Here is a 21,618-nt window from a genome sequence, read left to right as displayed (position 1 = left end):
ACCTATTAGAGGATTTAATCATCCTATTAGGAGTGGCCTTGTTAGAGGTCTTTAGACACTTCAAATAGAAATGCCACTTTGTTAGAGGATTTACAAATAGTTGTTAGGCCAACTTAGATAAGAGATTTAGATCACTACTACAATGGCTAGAGAGTAACAATGAGATGACCTAATTTTTGATGCAACTGAATTGTTGATTACATATCTCAATTTTGGCTTGTATACTTGATCCTTCTTAATCGAATGTAACTTTGTAGCTCAACAAGGATATTCTACTTATCCTTCTAATTCACTTCCTCTAAGCATCATCAAATCTTCTATTCACTTCCACACATTCAATCCTCAACTTGACCTTACACACACACACACACACCCCTTACACATTGTCAAGTCAGCTTGAATACAACTTAGAATGCTTAATATTCATCTCCTTAGTCGGCTAAAACAAACAACTAAATCAATTGAACTCAATATGCCAAAACAAGAAAATCCTTTGTTAGCTGACCATGCTTGGTAGACACTAACTTAGAAATGATTTTTCTATGTTAACCAAGTGAACTCAGTTAACACTGCATATTAACAAAGTTCATTTGGTAACCAATTGAGCTCGGTTAACACTAGTTCCAAACAATATTTTCTTCATTAATTGAGTGAGCTTAGTTAACACTCAACTTCTGCAAACTTTTCTTTGACAACTGAGTGGACTCGATAGACTCTGTCGTCTAAACTAGTCAAACTATAGAATGCTCGGTAGACATAGGAAACTGTCTTCATCACCCAAGTGAGCTCAACATACACTAATTGACAATGATATGAAATTTTGTGTAACATCAAAGACAATACACAATTAATCAATTATTTTCAATAATATGTCCCTAGGGATCCTAAGAACCGTAGGGACACATTATGCTTGTTCATATGGGTTGAAAGGGGTCATAGGTTATCCTATGACCACTTTCGACACATTTGATGATGACATATGTCCCTAGTGGTCCTAGGACCCCTAAGAACACATTATACTTGTTCATATGGGTCAAAATGGGCCATAGGATAACCTATGACCGCTTTTCAACACATTTCACTTGTTCATATGGGTCGAAAGGGGTCATGGGATAACCTATGATGCCTTTCAACACATTTGATGATGACATGGGTCCTAAGACCCCTAGGAACACATTACACTTATCAATATGGGTCAAAAGGGGACATAGGATAACCTGTGACCCCTTTTGACACATTTGATGATGACATATGTCCCTAGGGGTCCTAGGACCTCTGGTGACACATTACACTTGTTCATATGGGTTGAAAGGAGTCATAAATTATACCCCTTTTGACAGATTTGATGATGACATATGTCCCTAGGTGTCCTAGGACCCCTAGGGACACATTACGCCTATTCATATTTATCCCTATATATAATATGGTTTTAATATCCGATATACTATATCATATAATATAATATAATATTTTAAAATTGAATATAATATATTATAATATAATATGTTATACTATGTATAATAAAATATATTATAATATAATATGTTATATTATGTCTAATATAATATATTATAAATATATACCTCATAAACTATATATAATAAATATCACAATTTGTAATCACATAGATCACGGAAACAAAAAACACACTTGACTTGACATTAGATGGATCATGGAGGGGATAATTGTGGTCTTTCCTCAACATTCAATCCCCACCCTCCATTTTCCATGCGATTTATTTAAATATTTGGGTGGGAGAATATCGGGTACCCAATATATTAGGTATCTGATTAGGCTTGGTAATCACCAAGCCTCCTTGATCAACTCAAAGAATGTGAATTTGCAACGTTTAGGGGTGTTCTAGGCTTCGATGATATATCTGATGACTTCTAATCTAATAGAATTCATTGATATCTAAAATCTTATAAAAAAAATATTATTATTTAATTATGATTAAGGTGGTCAAACATACACCTATTTCTTATTTTTGTAACATTGTATTAAAATATAAATTTTTGACCAATCAGATTTAATTTTTTCAGATAAGACCGGGTATTTTAGAAACTACATTCAATTTCCTACATATTCTATTCTTATAACTTTTAAATATAAACTTCATAACTAGTTCAAAATTGCTCGTCAAGTTGACATAAACCTAATTTGCTAATTTTGCAATGCCACTTAAGCATATAGTTTGGCCCACCATGATCCTACACATATCCTCAACATCAAAGTGTTTAGGTAATTTATCTCCTTCAAGAAAAAGTTCAAGGAAGTACTTTTCATTTTCTTGTTTCACTAACAATTCCATCATTTTAGGAACATTCTTTCTATTTTGACATTTTTCCACTTCTTCAAGGGATGCTTCTTCATCATCAGATATTTCAAAGATATTTTTGTTGTTATTAGTATCTCAATATTAGGTCTAACCAGTGTATGTATTATACTCCTCATGATATACTAAGGTTTAGGAGATGAATTGTCAAAGATCTTGTCAGCAGATCATTCTTGGAACAAAGGGTTGATCTTTCTCGTAAATGTTAGTTTCATGTAAGAACATTTAGGAGGTAATAGACATCTATCTGAGTCATCAAAGAATTACAAGACTCGGGAAAGGATCTTACCTCTTCTAGATTGTTCAACTGTAAATTTTCTAGCACTCCTAGTTTTAGCAAGCATCAAGTGCGTAATAGTAATAATATGATAGGTTTAGATCCAGATCACATTTCAAATTTTGTCTAAATTTTGAATGTAGATAAGATTGGATGAATTACATCAAGGTAGGAGTCATCAAGTGGCTAGAACAACCAAGTTAATGACTCTCTCAGTAATAGGTGTGACAACACAACATAGGACATTAAATATGAAACTGGTTTGAATACAAGTTGAGATTATTGACCTAGTTTTAGATGTGACTATCGAAGACGTAAGATAGATCAGATAGCTTTCAGAAAAAGACCAAATCAAATATGAGACCTAACTAGTGAAATATTTCCCACTATTTTGATATTTTTCGTACATACTTGTCTAAGGAAATATTTACCAATGAAAGATTTTGCAAGTTTTGTGCGAGTAAATTCTAGGCCCACATTAATAAATGCTTTACAATGCAAGATTTTGCAATTACTTGAGAATTTTGACCATAATTTTGGTAGTATTTGAGAAATTTCTTGTGCAACAGTAATGGAGTTTGCAAGCGAAAATAGAGTAGCCACTTTGTGAGTAAAGAAATGAAGCAGACCCAGAAGTTCTTACTTGCGTGATAATTTTCCATAGACTAAGTGAGAAGAGACCAAAAATATTTAGATTTTGACAGTTTGATAGATTTTATGAACAAATTTTAATAGTGTAATGATGTACTAGTGAATCTCATATAGTGTCCAAACTAGTTTTGACAATAATTCTCTCTAGACTTGATAGTTTTGATAATGTCATAGATAAATTCTGGCAGTGTAACGAGGCAATAATGAATATCAAATATGCTAGGACAAAGTTTCACAACTCAATGTCCTAGAAAAGACAATTTTGATGATCTCACAAGTAAATTTTGGCATTATAATGACACAATTTTGATTCTCAAATATACCAAGACAAGGTTTAACAATATTATGGTGTATAAGATAGTAGTCACAAGCAATTCCATAAGAGACAAAGCAATCTCATAGAGTGAAAATATGGGGAGTCTACCATATGTTACATATCAACCATGCAAAAAATGGCATTGAGAGTAGCTTAACCAAAGTGAAAAGGGAAGTATTTAGTGATTTTCAAGGTGTCATAAAATGGGAAACAAAATTACTACTAAATATCTAAAATAAATTAGAGTAAATGTTATTTTTATAATACATTAAAAACATAACTACTTTTAATAATATATTTATATTAAAAATTTTACATTTTTTATAAACTTGCTTAAGTATATGCTAATTTTATTTTTTTAACAAATATATTATATTGCAAGTATAAATGTAATCAGTTTTTTTTTAGTAAAATTATTATTCACAAATCTATTTCGTATTAAAGAATTTGAAGATATTTATAGACATTATCATGGTACATATTTATTATTTTGATGTAGATGATTTTTATTTTAAAAAATCTGAAAATTTCTATATATTTAAGTGAATATCATCTCTTATTTAAGTATTTGAAGATATTCATAGATGGTAGGTACATATTAATTATTTTAATGTAAATGGTTTTGAATAAAATAAAAAAAATTGGGAAAGTTCTATATATTTAATTGAATTATCATCTCGTATTAAAGAATTTGAAGATATTCATAGACATTGTGAGGTGGTTGAGGTGGTTGGTATATATTTATTATTTTGATTTTAATGTTGTTACTGATTTTTTATTTTTGTGGACAAAGAATCAAAAGTGAAACACTACCGTGGCATACATTAGCCAATGAGATTGTAGATAAATAATTTATTTTGAATTTTGAAAAAATTGATATAAATTAAAACTATATAGTTTAATAAAGTTTATGAAAAATAAATAGTTTTGATTGGAAAATCAAATTAAAAGGTTGCATTGAATAAATGTTATAGTATCGTGCCATGGCAAGAATTAATAATGAGAAACAACTACTTATGTTTGTAGGACAATTAATATACAAGTATTTTTCATATACACTATACATCACCATGTTTCTCATATCTTTAAGGAGAAGTATGTGTACAATTTATGTCATGTCATAATATTGACAATAAACTTTATATATGAAAATATCTTTTATATCAATAAAATGTATTTTTACATTAAAATTAAATTTCTACATATAAAAGACCCCCGCCCCTTTAACGTCGATCCAAACATCAAAGCCCCCACGATTACCAAGTCCTCCCCATAAATTTGCTGTGAACAAGTCTGGTATAGAAAAGACCGTGTTTTAGGTGAGAACCTCAATTATAACAGTTGTTGGTATGAAGACTAATTTGAGAAACTTACCGATTCATAGATTAACTCAAACAACGCATATTTATCTGTGCTAACTTTTCGGGTATCGTAAAGAGTCGGAATAGGATATGCGAGGATGACGTTTTTGTCAAAATTAAATTTTTGAGGGTCACATTGTTTTGAATAGAGACTTTGCCTTAGTCCATGTGATTTTGCACGCCAGCAATGAATGAATGAAAGTTGCAGTTGGGTTTTCTAATTGCAGGGGGGGTGGGGGTGAAAATGGCTCCGTCGCTGAGGAATTTTGTTTCAAAAGGCTTTTCTGCGTACGTTATCATCAGCTTCGTTTAATTTGAAGAAATGTGTACGCAGAAGTCATTGTTAAGGTAGACGAAGACTGGGCAGGCACAACGTGAATTGAATTTACGGCTAGATGGCGATTCTGCCGGCCACGGATTTAATGCCCGTATTTATAAATGGTAAAAATGTTTTTAATACTCGTCGGTAAGGATACGTAGTAAGCAGTAATACGTTTCTTGGAAGAATTAGAGTAAAAATCTCTCTCATCAGTTACCTAATCCTGTCCTGCTGATGACAAGATTGAGCTTCATTATGGACTGCTCGGAAAGTCCGGAGTTCAGACTAAATACGTTCTAAATTCTCATTCACATTTTAAATAGGGAAGACGATCTACTCTACTTTTAGTGAACCTATGTTTATCGTTATGGATTCTTAATATCGTTCATAAAATTCTAAAAAATAATAGCACATATACTAATAGCAGAGCACACATGTATTAGGGAAACGGCTTAGTAGCCGTCCAGGCTAACTTCATGCACTTACGGTTCCTAATTCATATGTTAAAATTTGCCAATTTTCTCGATGAACTTCCGTAGGTGAGTCAAGAGTGGACGACTGAAACATCACACACTAAGCTTCACTCCAAGACTAAAAGTATTAAATAGTCAAAGTTGACTTATTTTGTCCAAGCTTAATTTTCTCCTCATTGTGTGATGTTTAAGGGTGAGCTTAAAGCTAGCCTTTCGACTATCCCACATTTGTGAATGAGGTGGTCTAAAAGTGTCATTTCAAAACATTTGCCCAATACCAGTCACTAAGACCCCCAATAGCCATTATAGTACTTTTTGGACAAATGGATCAATTAGCAATCAAGAAAACTAATAATTGGAAAAAACGAACAGCTATTATTCATGGTGATTTGTTTTGGCATGTTTGTGTGCATTGCGTACATGGGCGACAACTGGTTTGTTTCCCCTAATAGTTTATTGTTTTTAGCTTTCTTGGTTGTTGATTGGTCCATTTGTACAAAAAGTACTATTTTTTTGTGAGTGGCTATTGGAGGGTGAACATAATGAGTTTTGTAACATTTTAAAACTGCACTTTTAGACCACCTTGCACTCTACAAGTTTTGCAAAGAGCTTCGTAAATGTAGAAAAGCCAAAAGGTTAGCTTTAAGCTCTTCACTCGCCTACATAAGCTCACCAAAAAAAATCAGCAAATTTCAACATATGAATTAAGAGTTCTAATATCCAAAATTAACCCTAGCGACTAGTGGATCGACTACCATACATTTGTAAATGGACACGCTATCCTCCCTACAAATTGTACAATTGAGCAATTTTTAAAAAATCGAAAACATCATAGATTTTTCCCAAAATTTACATTTGATCTGCATGATTGGCATAATTTGTAATTAAAAACAACAAAAAAATCACTAAATTTTTTTTTTTTTTTTACCTTATTTTGTCTGTAGTAATTTTTCTGCAGAAATTAGCCTGTCCCTTTGTAAATATATGAGGGCTTAATTGACGTTGCTTACACATGCAAGATGCCGTACAGTGACGTCGTCCCCGAAGTTTTCGGGAACCCGTTCATTATTTTCCAGTCTTTCAGCTTAGATATAAGTTGCCAGTTAGCCCAAATTCTAGTTATGACAGAGAATCGGATGGAAGGCGTAGCAATGGAGGGTGGGCACAAAACTGGTGTTTCTCGGCTGTCGTGGGGCTCCCTCACTGAAGTTACAGTAGTTTCTCATTCCTCTTCTCTTTCTCCAAAGGCGAGGGAGAGGGAGAGGGAGTGGGACGGGGAGGAAGATTTCAACTGCGCGGCGCTTCACAAGTTTCCACATGAATACACTGCTGCCCTTGCTCTCCCCAAACTGAATATTGCTCGGGACTCTTTTAAGGACTACGAAAGTTTGCTCCACGGAATGCGAAACAGAATCGATAGGTATTCTATAAATTCACTCCACTTACTCGTTTCTTCATCTCCTTCTCTACTTCTAGTTTTGCATCTTATGGTTGGAATTATTTGGAGCACTAGAGTGGGAATAGAGCTGCCCCGAGTTGAGGTCCGTTTCGAGGATTTGAAGGTGGAAGCAGACGTCCACGTTGGCACCAGAGCTCTTCCAACTATTCCAAACTTTCTCCTAAACATCGCCGAGGTAATATTGTTTCTGGATGTCTACTTTCTCCCGCACAACTTAAACATCATATTAAATTTGATTGTTAGAATAATCAATTTGATTCTTAGACTAAGAGTATATAATAATCAAGGATTTCTGCCCTTCCAGGGCATTGCATTACCTTGATTTTTGCTGACGCCACATTTTCTTTCTTCAGATGATTTTAGGGGGCCTTCCAATTGTGGGTAACAGCAAAAGGCGTTTGAGGATCCTCAATGACATTAGCGGCAGTATCAAACCACGCAGGTATATCAAAACCTCTTACTTCAATGTCTTTACATTAATGGCGGTGGCGCAGAAATCTGTGTCCTGTAAAACTCCGAATAAGGATTTGTTTTGTATTTTCTTAGTAGCCAGTGATGTTGGGCTTGTATGATGCAGAATGACTTTGCTCCTTGGACCGCCAGGGTCGGGGAAAACGACTCTGCTCTTGGCTCTTGCTAACAGGCTTACTACGGACCTGAAGGTAGGCTGCTTATGTCACAATGGGTACTGTTTCTGGCACTGGTCTCTGTTGAGATTGTTTTTAGACTTTAATCCTTCGTGGGACTGATGTTAAATGTGTTTGAACGTCGATGTTGCAGGTGTGTGGAAGTGTGAGATACAATGGTCAAGATGTGAATGAATTGGTGGCAGAGAGAGTCTCAGCTTACGTTGGGCAGCATGACATTCATTTTGGAGAAATGACAGTGAGAGAAACCTTTGACTTCGCTCTTAGTTTCCAAGGTTTTGGCAGCCAAAACGGTGAGTTCTGCACATTCTTCTTCTTAACTGTCGAACCTCGGAATATACCGCATAGAAAGGGAAAGCGTCTAATGAAAACGAGATTTACTGAATGGTAGAGATGCTTGAGGAATTGTGGAGGAGAGAGAAAGAAGCCGGTATTATTCCCGATCAAGATGTTGACACATTCATGAAGGTACGAGTACTCATTTCATATTTTTAGATGGGATGGGATGATTTTAATTTCCGCCACTCAATTCATATCTTCAGTAATATTCACAGGCTCTGTTTCGCGACTCGGCCTTCAAAGTCGACTACGTACTCCAGGTTAGATCTTATGCTTTCCCCATACATTTACTCATTAATTATTAATCTCTTTTTCTGATATTCATGGAACCTATTTCTGTTTCAAGCATGACAACGACTCATAATTCGCATATACAAATTAACAAGTAAATAGTGTTTTTGGGCAGTGGTTTAATTGTGATCTAGAATTTAACATATACAAGGGAAGTTTGGAATGGAAGTGTTTTTGAGCAGTGGTTAAATAGTAAACTAGAATTTAACATATACAAGGAAGTTTGAAATAAAATCAGTGTGTTCCCCTTGCTCAGATATGCATTTTTGTTTACTGTCTACGCGTCTTTTGTGGTTTGTAATTAGGAGAAAAAAGAAGAAGATTATTTTCAGCACCATGGTGATCAGAACTGCGGGTTACAAATTATGGAATACGTGTAGAGGACAAATATATTGTCAAGTTGGGCTAATAGATATTAAATATTGATGGAAGAATGTAAATTGGTATTATATGTATTTATTTTAATATATTATTGTAGAGGTTAATAGTCTTATATTTGTTAATGATAAAATAATTTATTTTTCTTAAATTTAAAAAGTTTTTTTTATAACAAATTAAAAAGTTATATTTATTATACAAAAAATAATTCATTGTATTGTAACAATTGTATGTTCTTATTATTTGTCATAGTCCTTAGGCAACGTCTATACAGTCACGAAAATGCACTTCCTTACGAAAGAGAGGACTTAGAATTTTTTTTGAAAAGTTAGAAAAAACAATGTAAAGGGAGTGCATTTTCGGGCTAGTTCTTAAAGTGTACTTAGCGAGGTACTAATATGATCAATTTTCAAATGAAAACATACTAAAGACCTAACGTTTCCAATTTGTCATTTATTGAAATTTTTTAAATTTATTGAATAAAATGTATAATATAATCATAGCTAAGAGTATAAATTACAGCAAAATTGTTAGAGAAGTAGCAACAACAAGACAACAATAACTCAAGAAATACAACCTTGATGATACCTACTCATAATGACAATTATGTAAAAAATAAATCTGTAAAGTGTGTCTTCGTAGATTTTTTTTAATAAACCACACAAAATAGTCTTCCTAAGAGCACAACTTTTGGAAGTCTGAGCCAAAAAAATAGCAACAAACACACAATGTGAAAATATAAGCCATGCAAAAAAATACCTCAAATGCCTCAAACTACAACATTAGTATTAAAGGAATTTAGAGCACCATAAACAAAATCTTCTAAGGAAAAGGAAGTGATCAGCAAAAAAAATGTACTTCAATGTTGTCTCTTCTTTCCTTTCTCTCAACCAAAGTCTTCAATGATATTTTAAACTTCATGATGTTTGTCCAGTGATCCTGCACTCAAAGCTAATGGTTTTTGTTTTGCAAAATTAAATTGAATGTCCACCTTACTCAAATTTTTTTGAGATCATAGTTATTTTGGGTGTAAGATTGAAGGAGAGTGTGAAATGAGTAAGGGGGAGATAACTAATCATCAAGCTCTCTATTTGGATGGTATAAAAAGTGAGAGAAAATAACATAGCAACAAAAATTCCAAATAAACTTTGAGGCAATATGTTTGAAGGTCTATAAAACAATGTTGTGATCCATATTGACCCAAAGGAAGCTTCTAATTAGTTCAGTTAACTAGTTGTAGCATAGTTTAGAAGGTAATCAACAAGAAGAAATATAACCATGGCTACCAAGGAGGATTTGCGTTGGCTAATTGAATTCTTCCAGTCATAGAAATGAATCTATTAGAGAAGTTTACTCTGGATTTTGGCAAAGAAGAACTTCCACATATTTGAGAGAAATCCCAACTCCTAAGGTTATCCCATGGTATCTTGTCATAACACCATTTTTCACCTCCCTCCATTCACTAGGGATCCAAGTAGGGTGAAGGTTGGGCCTTGTTAATATAATATTAGTTTCATGCATGCCCAATTTAGAACTTGGAACTGAGTTCAATAAACCTCCAAAATATCAAACAAATATTCTACATCCTTTACTAAGTTATATATAAAAATTATTTTGTTAGCACCTAAGTGGGAGTTGAGAGCATTGACCTACTTCCTAGAAGGGAGACTCCTCTAAGTAGCTTATTGGCAAGAGCATATTATAGAAGACATCCTAAATCATCAGTCACAAGAACATTAAAAAAAGAGCTAGAGGACATCTATAGTGAATCGATTTTTGCAAAAGAAATTGAGGAGAGAAAACACTATTAACAACCAGTCTAGGACTTTTGTTGGTCTGGATAGTGTGCTGGTTTTTTGCTTTTGTGTTGGTCTCCAGTTTGATGATATTGGAAATTTCTATGGTTTATCTTTTGCCAGCATAGTTGTACTTTTGGACTTCATTGTTTATATCATTTTTTTTAATACTTTTGGATCTCGAGTCCCTATAAAACCTACTTTTACATTAATCCAAAAACAACCACTCTAGCACTAGCATTCATAAAAGGTATTTTGACTTGTTCACAAATTTTTGGTCCAAAACCAAGCCATCTTAACATTTTGAGGATAAAAGGTCGACGAATGCAATAATATGCTTTACTAAAGTAAGTTTTAATGATACCAACATTTTGTGTTGATTGTTGAGCATATTCCATATGCTCCAAAGAAAGGAATAAGCTATCTAAGATAAATCTTCCCCCTAGGAAACTAATTTTCTGTGGGTGAATAAAATTGTGAGTTATTTGTTTAATACTTCATGCCAAAGTTTTCAGAATTATTTTGTACGAGGTTTTGAGGAGCATAATGGGTCTCCAACCCTTCATAGTGTCCTTGTCCTTCCCTTTCACGATTAGCTTGATCAACCCTTGATTGATAATGTTTCATAACTTAGAACTAGTTTCAATACCTTCATTGTAGACATCATAAAATTCATGACAAGTGAGTGGTCAAAGAGCTCTATGAAATTCAATTAGTAGCCCATCTATAGTGGGGATTTTTCCAATGCCATGTTGAAGAAGGTTTCATCTAATTCCTCAATGGTGAGGAGACGATCAAGAAATCTATTGTAAAATTTAGTGTCAATATTTTTAGGAATGCATCTTGTAACACTCTCTTCAAGGATGGAGAGGAGGATGTCATCTTTGGATTGATTGGTTAAAAGGTATATAAACTGTCCAGAAAGTGAATATGAAAATGATAAAATAGTTATCATAAGCTAAATTCACAAAATAAAAGTAGAAATTACTTTTAATTTTTTATATATTTTTAAGTTAAACTTTTTAAGTTTTTAATAGTCTTTTATTTGACTTATTTTTTTGTTTTATTAAAAATAGCACATGAAAGGTCATGTAGGCTGACATGTTGGCTTAATATTAATTTCATGGATGGAGATGTATTTCGATCATCACTTGACTCGTTTTTGTAAAAAAATTAGTCATTTTCTTTATCTAGATTGTAACTATTGTCTTTGTAGATGGTGAATGTTGGTAGTTTTAAAAAATGTCTTATAAACCATTTTACCAATTTTGAATTATGTTTGTTGAGGAAAAGATCTTTTGATTTCATTACTTGTTTCGTTTAGTGAGACATTTGCAATCAACAAATTAGAATGCATCATAGAATCAGTAGTCTACAAAAAAATCATGTTATACTCTATTAGTCTTGAATGATGGGGTAAACCTATTTTTTCCCAAAAGAATCTTTGTTTTGTGAAATAAAGTGACCCAATTTTAATAATTTTTGCTCTCACTTTAAAATCATGCTAGCATACAATTGGCATAACAAAAAAGCGCATTGTAAAAACCCACAAAACCCTAGTGAAACTCACAAAATTATTAAATCACTCAAAACTAGGGTCAATTACAAGATAAAATCAAACTCATTGTGGAATCAATGCGAAAATAGTTTGTTTCCAACATTTAGAAAATCCTAAATAGAGGAGCAAGAAGAGTAATGTCTATTATTAACCCATTATTAAAGGGACTCAATCATCCTAAATTGCAATGAAAATGTGGGATAGTGTCAAAGTAGTTGATACATTATCTCTCAATTGCAACTTCGATTTAACCTAAGCTCTTTACATGCCCTACCTTATGGACTTTGATAGAAATAAGTATATAATTAAATATCATACACTAATTTTAAAATTATAACTACTATGCACTATTATTGATGGCACTTTGACAGGGAAAGAATGAACCCCTATATTTTATTATTAATATTATAAAGCAATCTTAAAAATTAAATTATATATATATATATATATATAAAGAGTCTATAGATGTAAATAAAACCCACCTCTCCAACCCCTTATCATATAGGCCTTCACTACCAACTAAATATCCAAGTCATCAAACATCAAGCTCCATTACAATACAAAATTTTATGCCGCATCAATGATAGTGTGCCCAATAAAAAAACCAATACATAATTGAGTGATCATTAGTTAAAGAGTTGTTTGATAAAATTGTATCTTAGTCATTTCATGGATTTAGCTAATATTTGATTTTAGATTTAGACAATTTTTTGGTGAGTATTTAAAAAGTAAACTATGTATTTCCCTATGTAATTAGCAATATGAATGTAAATGACCAATTCTATTTTCTAAATTCATGAGTTAGAAACTATTTTCTCTTTACTATGGGAACGCCTTTAAGTTTTCAGAATTAAATTCTCTTTTTTTGTATAAATTTTACTTTTTTTGAGGAACTATTTTTTATCGATTAAAATCAATTAAGAAATAATATTTTAAAATTATTGTTGTATTTTGATAATTTATTAAAATTTATAAAATATTCACATGTTCTTGATAAAAGGAGCAATATAAATATAAAGCAACATGTAAAAACTCTCAATTTGAAAAAGGGTTCAAAACTTATATTATTTTCATTTATTATTTATAAAGAATAATTGTTTTGCTATGATTGTTTTTGTGACATGTTGGAAAATGAGTCATACTGAAATCACATGTGAACTAGTCTCTAGTTGGTAGTACATTGCTAGCAAATCTGACTCCACATTATTTCATGAAAATGTTTAATATAATATCCTAGTTGTTCTAATATAACCAAGGCTAAGCTAGGGATTTGGCTTTGAAAAATGAGTCACATTCAAACCACAAATGGATCAATTACTAAGTAGGTGATAGTTTCAATAAAAGAATGTGGCTCCAACAACAAATAGGTGGCCTTGTGCTTCTAACTAATTCATGAAAAATTAACATGATAGATTAGTGAAGCATATATAAAATTATCCCTCAAAATCTCTTGAATTAATCACATCTTTACAAGAATAAATTGCGTTTTTTAGTCTATGAGAAATTTATTTAATATTATATATATAATCCTTCAAAAATATTGATAGAAATGGTGAAATTGTTTTCTCATTACAAAATTATCATTTGACTTAGTGAAGAAAATATCTCCTACTTAAAAATAATATTAATTAAAACCTTGGAAAAAATGATTAATTGATATTTTTAATTAAAAATTTGAAAAAACTAGTGCTAATTCTTCCAATCCATTTTAATATTTTATTATAACAAATAGTAAAAACTTACTTATAATATATAAGAACCAATGAAACTTAGTGTACTTATATACAATTACTATGCAATTGGTGTCAAAAAGTTCATCTCTACAATTCTCAAGCGTAATTATATTCTGGATTACTATGCAGTTGGCGTCAAAATTATGTCAAAATTAGATTTACTTAAATTATGCTCTTAGGAAATGAAAGTGGACATTTACAAGCACTGTAATCTTAACTTTGAAAATATATGTTCTACTATTGTGCCTGGTTTAGACAATCTAACATGTGGAATGCTTGGGACCCTTTCTTTTTATGATATATTTCTTGAAATTTTAGTTAAAACCAATATCGTAGTTGCTGAGAATTGTTATTCACCCCATATATTGTAGAGTCTGGGCCTAGACGTTTGCTCAGATGTGATGGTAGGTGATGAAATGCGGAGAGGAATTTCAGGAGGCCAAAAGAAGCGCGTGACTACAGGTAGAACATAAATTTATCACTATAAATTGTAAAGAGGACTCACTGATGATTCAGCTTCATCCTCTTTGTGCAGGAGAGATTCTGACAGGCCCAACAACAGCTCTCTTGATGGATGAGATAACTAAAGGATTAGATAGTTCCACTGCATTACAAATTGTGAAGCATATACGCCAACTAGTTCAAACATTGGATATGACTGCTATGCTGTCTCTCTTGCAGCCAACTCCAGAAATGTTTGAATTGTTCGATGACATTATTCTGCTTTCTGAAGGTCACATTGTATATCAAGGTCCTTTGAATCATGGATTAGAATTCTTCTCATACATGGGTTTTCGTTGCCCAGAGAGAAAAGCGGTAGCGGATTTCTTTCAAGAAGTAAGCACGTTAAATTTTTTCAAATGACAATGTAGATGAGTAGATTGACTTATTGGTTAAAACTCTTTAAGACTTTTTTTTCTTTGGGTGTAGGTGACATCAAAAAAGGATCAGCAACAGTATTGGGCAAATGAAGGCCATTATAGGTATGTTTCTGTAAAGGAGTTTTCCAAAGCTTTCCGCTCATTTCATGTGGGCAGAAAACTAGAAACTGAGCTGAGAGATTCATACAATAAAAGTAAGAGTCAATCAACTTCTACGTATGGAGCTAGCAATAAAGAGCTATTCAAGGCCTGTTTTTCAAGGGAATGTCTACTTTTCAAGAGGAATGCATTCATTCATATCTTCAAAACCATACAAGTAATGTTCAAAGCCTTCCAATAGATCTCAATTGCTTGTATCTTGCTCATATATTGACCTAAAGAGAAAATCGGTCTTGATTGTTTAATAGTAAACTAGGAAAAACATATATCTTATTTTCAGTCCTAAATTACTCTGTGTTCCATTTGCAACAGTTGTGCCTTCTAGCTGTTATTACCATGACAGCGTTCTTCCGGACAAGGATGCACCATAAAACAATTAGTGATGGTGGCACTTACCTCGGTGCACTCTACTTTAGTCTCATGGCTAGCTTGTTCAATGGGTTCGCAGAACTTGCAATCACAATAGGCAGGCTTCCAGTTTTATACAAACAAAGAGATCTAAGGTTTTATCCGACTTGGATGTACACATTTAGCAGTTGGGTGCTGACCATTCCCATGTCATTGGTAGAGTCTGCTATTTGGGTATTCATGACTTATTATGCGATTGGTTATAATCCTCTAGTTACAAGGTGAGGATCTCTATCTTATTAGTGCACTAAGCTTTTGTTCTTCATATTTTAATTTTTTTAAGATTGTGATTTTTTTATTTAATTCTTAAATTAACATTTTTTAAAATTAATGTATTTAACATTATGTATATGTGAGATAAGATTTTAGATTCAATCAATATTATCAAATCACTCTATAAAATTATCTATTGAATTAATTTGAAAAAGGAAGATTTTTAAATTAATGTCCAATGATTAATTGAAGACTAATTGTAAAGAGAGAATGAATAGATAATAACATATATCATCACACTAAAAGATATTCACTTACAGCCATTAACCATTACTGAATAAAAATCAATATGCATTCTGAAAAATCTTCACCATTTAAAATATTGTAAACATGGCACATTGTTGTCACCATATTCTTCTCATATATTAATAGGTCAAAAATAGAATGAGCAATGACCTTTTAAGAATTAATAGTCCTAACAAAATATAAGTAAAAGCAGTACACTAATCTCTTCATCCATTTACCATGCAGTTGAAAAACTAGCTTGTGCCCTCTTAAAATGGTAAATAAAATACAAAAATAAAACAAATCGTACTCCTAAAAATTGTAAAAATATGTATTTAAACTATTTAGAAAAATGTTAAATGTGTATTTGCAAGATGATCTTGGAACTTTAAAAATTGAACTTTTGTAATTACTTTTGTGATACTCACAAGTCTATATATTTCAATTCTACTTTTTCCTTTTTAGTAAAATGATATGTGAAATCAAAGTATTTTACCTTATTTGTATAAATAGGATCTTTGGCTGATTTAATTTCAATCAATTATCATAATAAATATAGTAAACTGAATTCTTTTCTCCATTCTCTTCTAGAAATTTTTGAAAGCATAATGTTTGTGTAATCGTGTAAGTGACTGCAATTTCCTTGCTTCTATAAATGAAAGAGCAGACTTTGCTTTTTTGAGCTCTATGTGAACAAATCCAGACCAAGTAGAAAACAATTATTGGATGCCGACTTCTAATCATCTTAACTACCTTTCCAATCACAATCAAATGAAAGCTAAGAAGCTGAAAAATATTAAGTACAAAATAATGAATATCAAAATTTCCAATAATTTTCACATACCTTAATATCAGTTTGAGTTGCTCCATATGAATTGTAGATGGCTTAGATTTATGATTTAAAACAATAGAAATTGAATAGACAATATTTGATTTAATGTGAGGTTATATTCATGATTGCCATGATTACTTGCAGGTTATTAAAAAGGTTATTAAAAAGTGTGAGGTGAATTAAATCATATGTTTGATGCAGGTTATTTCGCCAATTCCTGCTTTATTTTCTCCTAAATCAGTTCGCTTTGGCATTATTTCGCCTAGTGGCTTCTGTAGGTCAAACTATGGTAGTCTCCTTTACTTATGGCTCGTTTTCCATGGTGGTCATCTTGGTCCTAGGCGGTTTCATCCTATCCAGAGGTATAATATAAGTGGCGTACACAAGAAGTAACTTGCTCAATGAAATCTGTTTATGTTTTAATGATTCTATTTTGAAAACAGAGGATATTAAGAGCTGGTGGATATGGGGTTACTGGACTTCTCCACTATCATATGCCCAGAATGCTATTGCTGTAAATGAATTTTTGGGAAAGAGATGGGGCGAGGTCAGTTTAGTGAAAAGTTTGGATATATTTTACTTAATGGTTGTAAGGTATTGTGCTTTTGTCTGAACATTTATTGTCGGTAACTGTAGCCTGTAGGGCATGGCATAAAACGGACTGTGGGGGAACTTTTGTTGACATCCCGTGGGATATTTCCACATGCTTGGTGGTACTGGATTGGCATAGGAGTTGTATTGGGATATTCCATCTTACTTAATGTCTTGTATACCGTTGCTTTAGCCCTTCTCAAACGTAAGTGGCAGGCTACTCAGCAAGAAATTTATGTCATTAGAGAAAGTGCATATCAAGGATAAAGGCTTTACACAATTTTTTGTGCAGCGCATGGAAAACCTCAGTCTGTGGTTGATGAAGAAAGTTTGAATGAGATTTATAAAAGCACATCAGGAGAAAATTCTCATGTTACTGGAACAACCGTTGGAGATGATGTATCGACTTGTGATGGTAAAAAGAGAAAAAAGTACCTTTTATAAAGATTAGATTGTTCGACAGTCAGAAAATATTTTTCATTTTATAATAAGTATTTATTCTTTCTGCATGAATGATGTGTTAGGCAAGTCAAAAGTTATAGTAAATAAATGGATAATTCAAATTTGTTGTTGGATTTGAGAAAATCCAATTCATATGATCATCATAATTCTATCAACTGTACATTTGCAGGAGGAGGGGCAGCCATGATGAGCCCTGCTCACTTACCAAATAAAAAACAGGGCATGGTACTTCCATTCAAGCCCTTATCTCTTTGCTTCAACCAGATTAACTATTATGTTGACATGCCTAAGGTATGTCAAAGAACCCAGCACAGCTTCCCTTCTAAATTCTTATTGCAACTTGATTCCATATCGATCCATCCTGTAATATTAACCAAACTCCAGGCTGAACCTAGGGACTGAAATTCTGCATGCTTTGCGTTCAGGAAATGAAACAACAGGGTGTTGTAGCAGATCAACTAAGGCTATTACATGATGTAAGTGGAGCATTCCGGCCAGGCATTCTTACTGCTTTGGTTGGAGTTAGTGGTGCTGGCAAAACAACCTTGATGGATGTATTGGCTGGAAGGAAAACTGGTGGCTACATTGAGGGCAGCATTATCTTATCTGGCTACCCCAAGAAACAAGAACAATTTGCTCGGATCTCAGGATACTGTGAACAAAATGACATTCATTCACCACATGTAACTGTTTATGAATCTCTTATTTACTCTGCTTGGCTTCGTTTATCCACTGAAGTCGATGAAGAAACAAGAAAGGTTCGTTTATTTTTCAGTCCTTGAAATTTCACTAGGTTTGACTACCTCTTTCATCATCCCCTTTTGCTTCTTATTAAATATTTGTGAGAACTTGTAGATGTTTTGTGGAGGAGGTCATGAAGCTTGTGGAGCTATCCCCTTTGAGAAATGCTCTCGTTGGTCTCCCAGGAGTGACCGGCTTGTCTACAGAGCAGCGCAAAAGATTGACCATTGCTGTGGAGCTTGTTGCAAATCCATCCATTGTGTTCATGGATGAGCCGACATCAGGATTGGATGCACGTTCTGCAGCCATTGTTATGCGAACGGTAAGAAATATTGTGGATACAGGACGCACAATTGTCTGTACTATCCATCAGCCAAGCATGGATATCTTTGAAGCCTTTGACGAGGTAATCAGTCCTTTAATATATGCTGACTGTGTGCTCTACCATTGGTTATTTAAACTTTATTAACTCAAAGAACCGTTTCTCATTAAACTAATGAAAGCATTGCAGCTTCTCTTCATGAAACGAGGAGGCCGAGTCATATATGCAGGACCATTAGGTTCGCGTTGTAGCAAACTCTTGGAGTACTTTCAGGTACAATTAAATGATAATTCCTTCCAAAAGTAAGTTCTTTGGTAAAGAGGCAACTGCTCATGATGCTTTTATGCAGTCTATCGACGGGGTTAGGATGATTGAGAAAGGGGTTAATCCTGCAACGTGGATGTTGGAGGTAACCTCCACAGCAGAGGAAATTCGTCTTGGGATTGATTTTGGTGAGATCTATCAAAAGTCACGATTGTTTCAGTAAGTCTGATCAATATTGTATTACATTCTATGAGCATAAGTAAAGAGGCCTAGATATCACTAAGTTTTTCAAAACTGAAGAATACCACTGCCTTCTAAAAGATGACATGATTTGGTTAATCACTATTTCAGAGAAAATATGGCCCTCGTAGAAAGTAAATATTATATATATTATTGTCCCTGCTTTCCCTATCTTATCCAATGAGCAAAAGTAAAGGGGCCTAAATATCACTAGGTTTTTCAAAACTGAAGAATACCACTGCCTTCTAAAAGATGACATGATTTGGTTGAGCACTATTTATTACAGAGAAAATATGGCCGTCGTAGAAAGTTTGAGCACTCCATTCAGGGATTCAGAGGACATCCATTTCCCTACACGGTATTCTCAGCCTTTTAATAAGCAATTCATAGCCTGCCTGTGGAAGCAGCATTGGTCTTATTGGCGGAATCCCCAATACACAGCAGTGCGTTTTTTCTTCACACTTTCGATGTCCTTGATATTTGGTTCAATTTGCTGGGATCTTGGCTCAAAGAGGTGTTGTTAAAGATCTCCATCCTTGTTTATGAATTGTGATCAAGAAACTGATGCATACAATTTAGAATTTATTTTGTAACTTTTTCCATAAATTGTCGATAAACTACAGCCAATGACAATATATGGTTAAATGGACGCAGAAGCACGCAGCAGGATTTGTTGAACGCTCTTGGTTCCATGTTTGCATCTGTCCTGTTTATTGGGGTAACAAATGAAATGTCTGTACAACCTGTGGTCTGGCTTGAAAGGACGGTGTTCTACCGTGAAAGGGCCGCTGGCATGTATTCGGCACTGCCTTATGCCCTGGCTCAGGTTTTCCCTTATTTTACGTTTTCCCTAATTTTAGGTTTTCCCTAAATTGCGACCGTACAAATTTTAAACACTCTTCGCAGCCTTTAGGGGAATATAAACTTTCGGCCTAAAAGAATAGATACTTTAAATTGTAGATCTCTTTGCATCAGTAAATTCTTTAAAAGCTTTTCAATTTCGTAACAAATTTAAGATTTCTTCCTTTCTGGAATTCCCGATAGTTTTGGAGAAATGTTTTACTTACATGTACAGTACAAATTATCCTTCATTTTTGCCGCTGCAGGTAATAATTGAGTTTCCACATGTGTTGATTCAAGCACTTGCCTACAGCTCCGTGGTGTATTTCGCGATGGGCTTTGACTGGAATGTAGAGAAATTTCTGTGGCAACTCTTCTTCTTCTACTTCGGCTTCCTTTCCTATACGTTCCTCGGAATGACGACCGTAGCAATCACTCCCGACCATAACATGTCTTTAGTTGTTTCAGTGCCTATTCTGATGTTGTGGATCCTCTTCTCAGGCGTCATGATTTCTCGCACGGTAGGTACTCTTCCTTTCCGATTGAATGAAAGTTAGCTTGTAAAGGAGGAGCAACTGATATACCTGCGGTAACAATGGCAGAGGTGTCCTCCATGGTGGAAATGGTATTTCAGCGCAAACCCAATGGCATGGTGCCTCTATGGCCTCATTTCTTCCCAGTACGGAGATGTTGGGACAAGTCTGAAGATGCCGGACGGTACAGATCTGTCTGTTAAGCATTTTGTGGAGGAGTATTTTGGTTACTATCGACACCATTTGGGCAGCGTGGGGTTTGTCATGGCAGGGTTTGCTATTTTGTTTGGCTTCGTTTTTTGCTTGGGAATCAAGTTTTTGAACTTTCAGAAGCGGTAGATCAGATTACAGTAAAATCCCCATTCCAAACAGCCTGCATTACAATTCAATATTTTACCTTTCAGATCAAGGTTGATGACCCTCCGTCCAACGGTTTCCCCAAAACTACAACGGAACTATGGCACGCGTGAGGGAAAGTTTGGACAGAATTGAAAAATCAAATACGATTGTAATTATTCAGGTTAAGTTATTTGTTGGCATTTTAAAAATAAAATATACAAGTGGCTTGTAGTTGCCGTAACAGTTTTGCAATTTTTAAAATTTGACTGGTCAATCAATCAATCAGATCAAATTATTAAATCTTGTTTTGCGGAAACATTATAACTAATAATAATAACTAACAACAATTAATTTATATTTTTCAATAATATAATAATCTGATTTATTTTATTTATCATTGGTTAGAGTAAGTAAGAAAATAATTTTTGGCAGAGAGATTAGTTTTTCTGTTGATAATTTCAAGAAACTTCTTTGATATAGGGTAAAAGGCTATATTAGTGGGTAACTAACATTTAGCTTGCATATTGATCTATAGGTAGATCATGACATAGATCTCATGAGTCATCTTTTCTCCT

General features: G+C 33.5%; 1 protein-coding gene across 1 annotated transcript; it reads left to right on the top strand.

Moving 5' to 3' along the window:
• Nucleotides 1-6,853: 6,853 nt before the first annotated feature.
• Nucleotides 6,854-21,284, top strand: LOC149530492 (pleiotropic drug resistance protein 1-like). The gene is made up of 24 exons (XM_089809568.1): nucleotides 6,854-7,152; nucleotides 7,246-7,366; nucleotides 7,545-7,633; nucleotides 7,769-7,853; nucleotides 7,972-8,131; nucleotides 8,230-8,306; nucleotides 8,393-8,437; nucleotides 14,305-14,395; nucleotides 14,469-14,770; nucleotides 14,864-15,130; nucleotides 15,286-15,602; nucleotides 16,913-17,073; nucleotides 17,155-17,258; nucleotides 17,348-17,507; nucleotides 17,595-17,717; nucleotides 17,934-18,055; nucleotides 18,190-18,524; nucleotides 18,623-18,911; nucleotides 19,017-19,100; nucleotides 19,177-19,310; nucleotides 19,618-19,845; nucleotides 19,986-20,157; nucleotides 20,438-20,692; nucleotides 20,774-21,284. The coding sequence occupies exons 1-24, from the start codon at nucleotides 6,854-6,856 to the stop codon at nucleotides 21,041-21,043; spliced, it is 4,290 nt and encodes a 1,429-aa protein (XP_089665694.1). The 3' UTR covers nucleotides 21,044-21,284.
• The last annotated feature ends 334 nt before the right edge of the window (nucleotides 21,285-21,618 follow it).

Source organism: Cupressus sempervirens, chromosome 11, assembly GCF_028749045.1.
Source record: "Cupressus sempervirens isolate cs-2001-9-10 chromosome 11, ASM2874904v1, whole genome shotgun sequence".
Classification (NCBI taxonomy): domain Eukaryota; kingdom Viridiplantae; phylum Streptophyta; class Pinopsida; order Cupressales; family Cupressaceae; genus Cupressus; species Cupressus sempervirens.
Note: the sequence above shows the minus strand (reverse complement) of the source record. Positions and strands in the feature narration are given on the sequence as shown.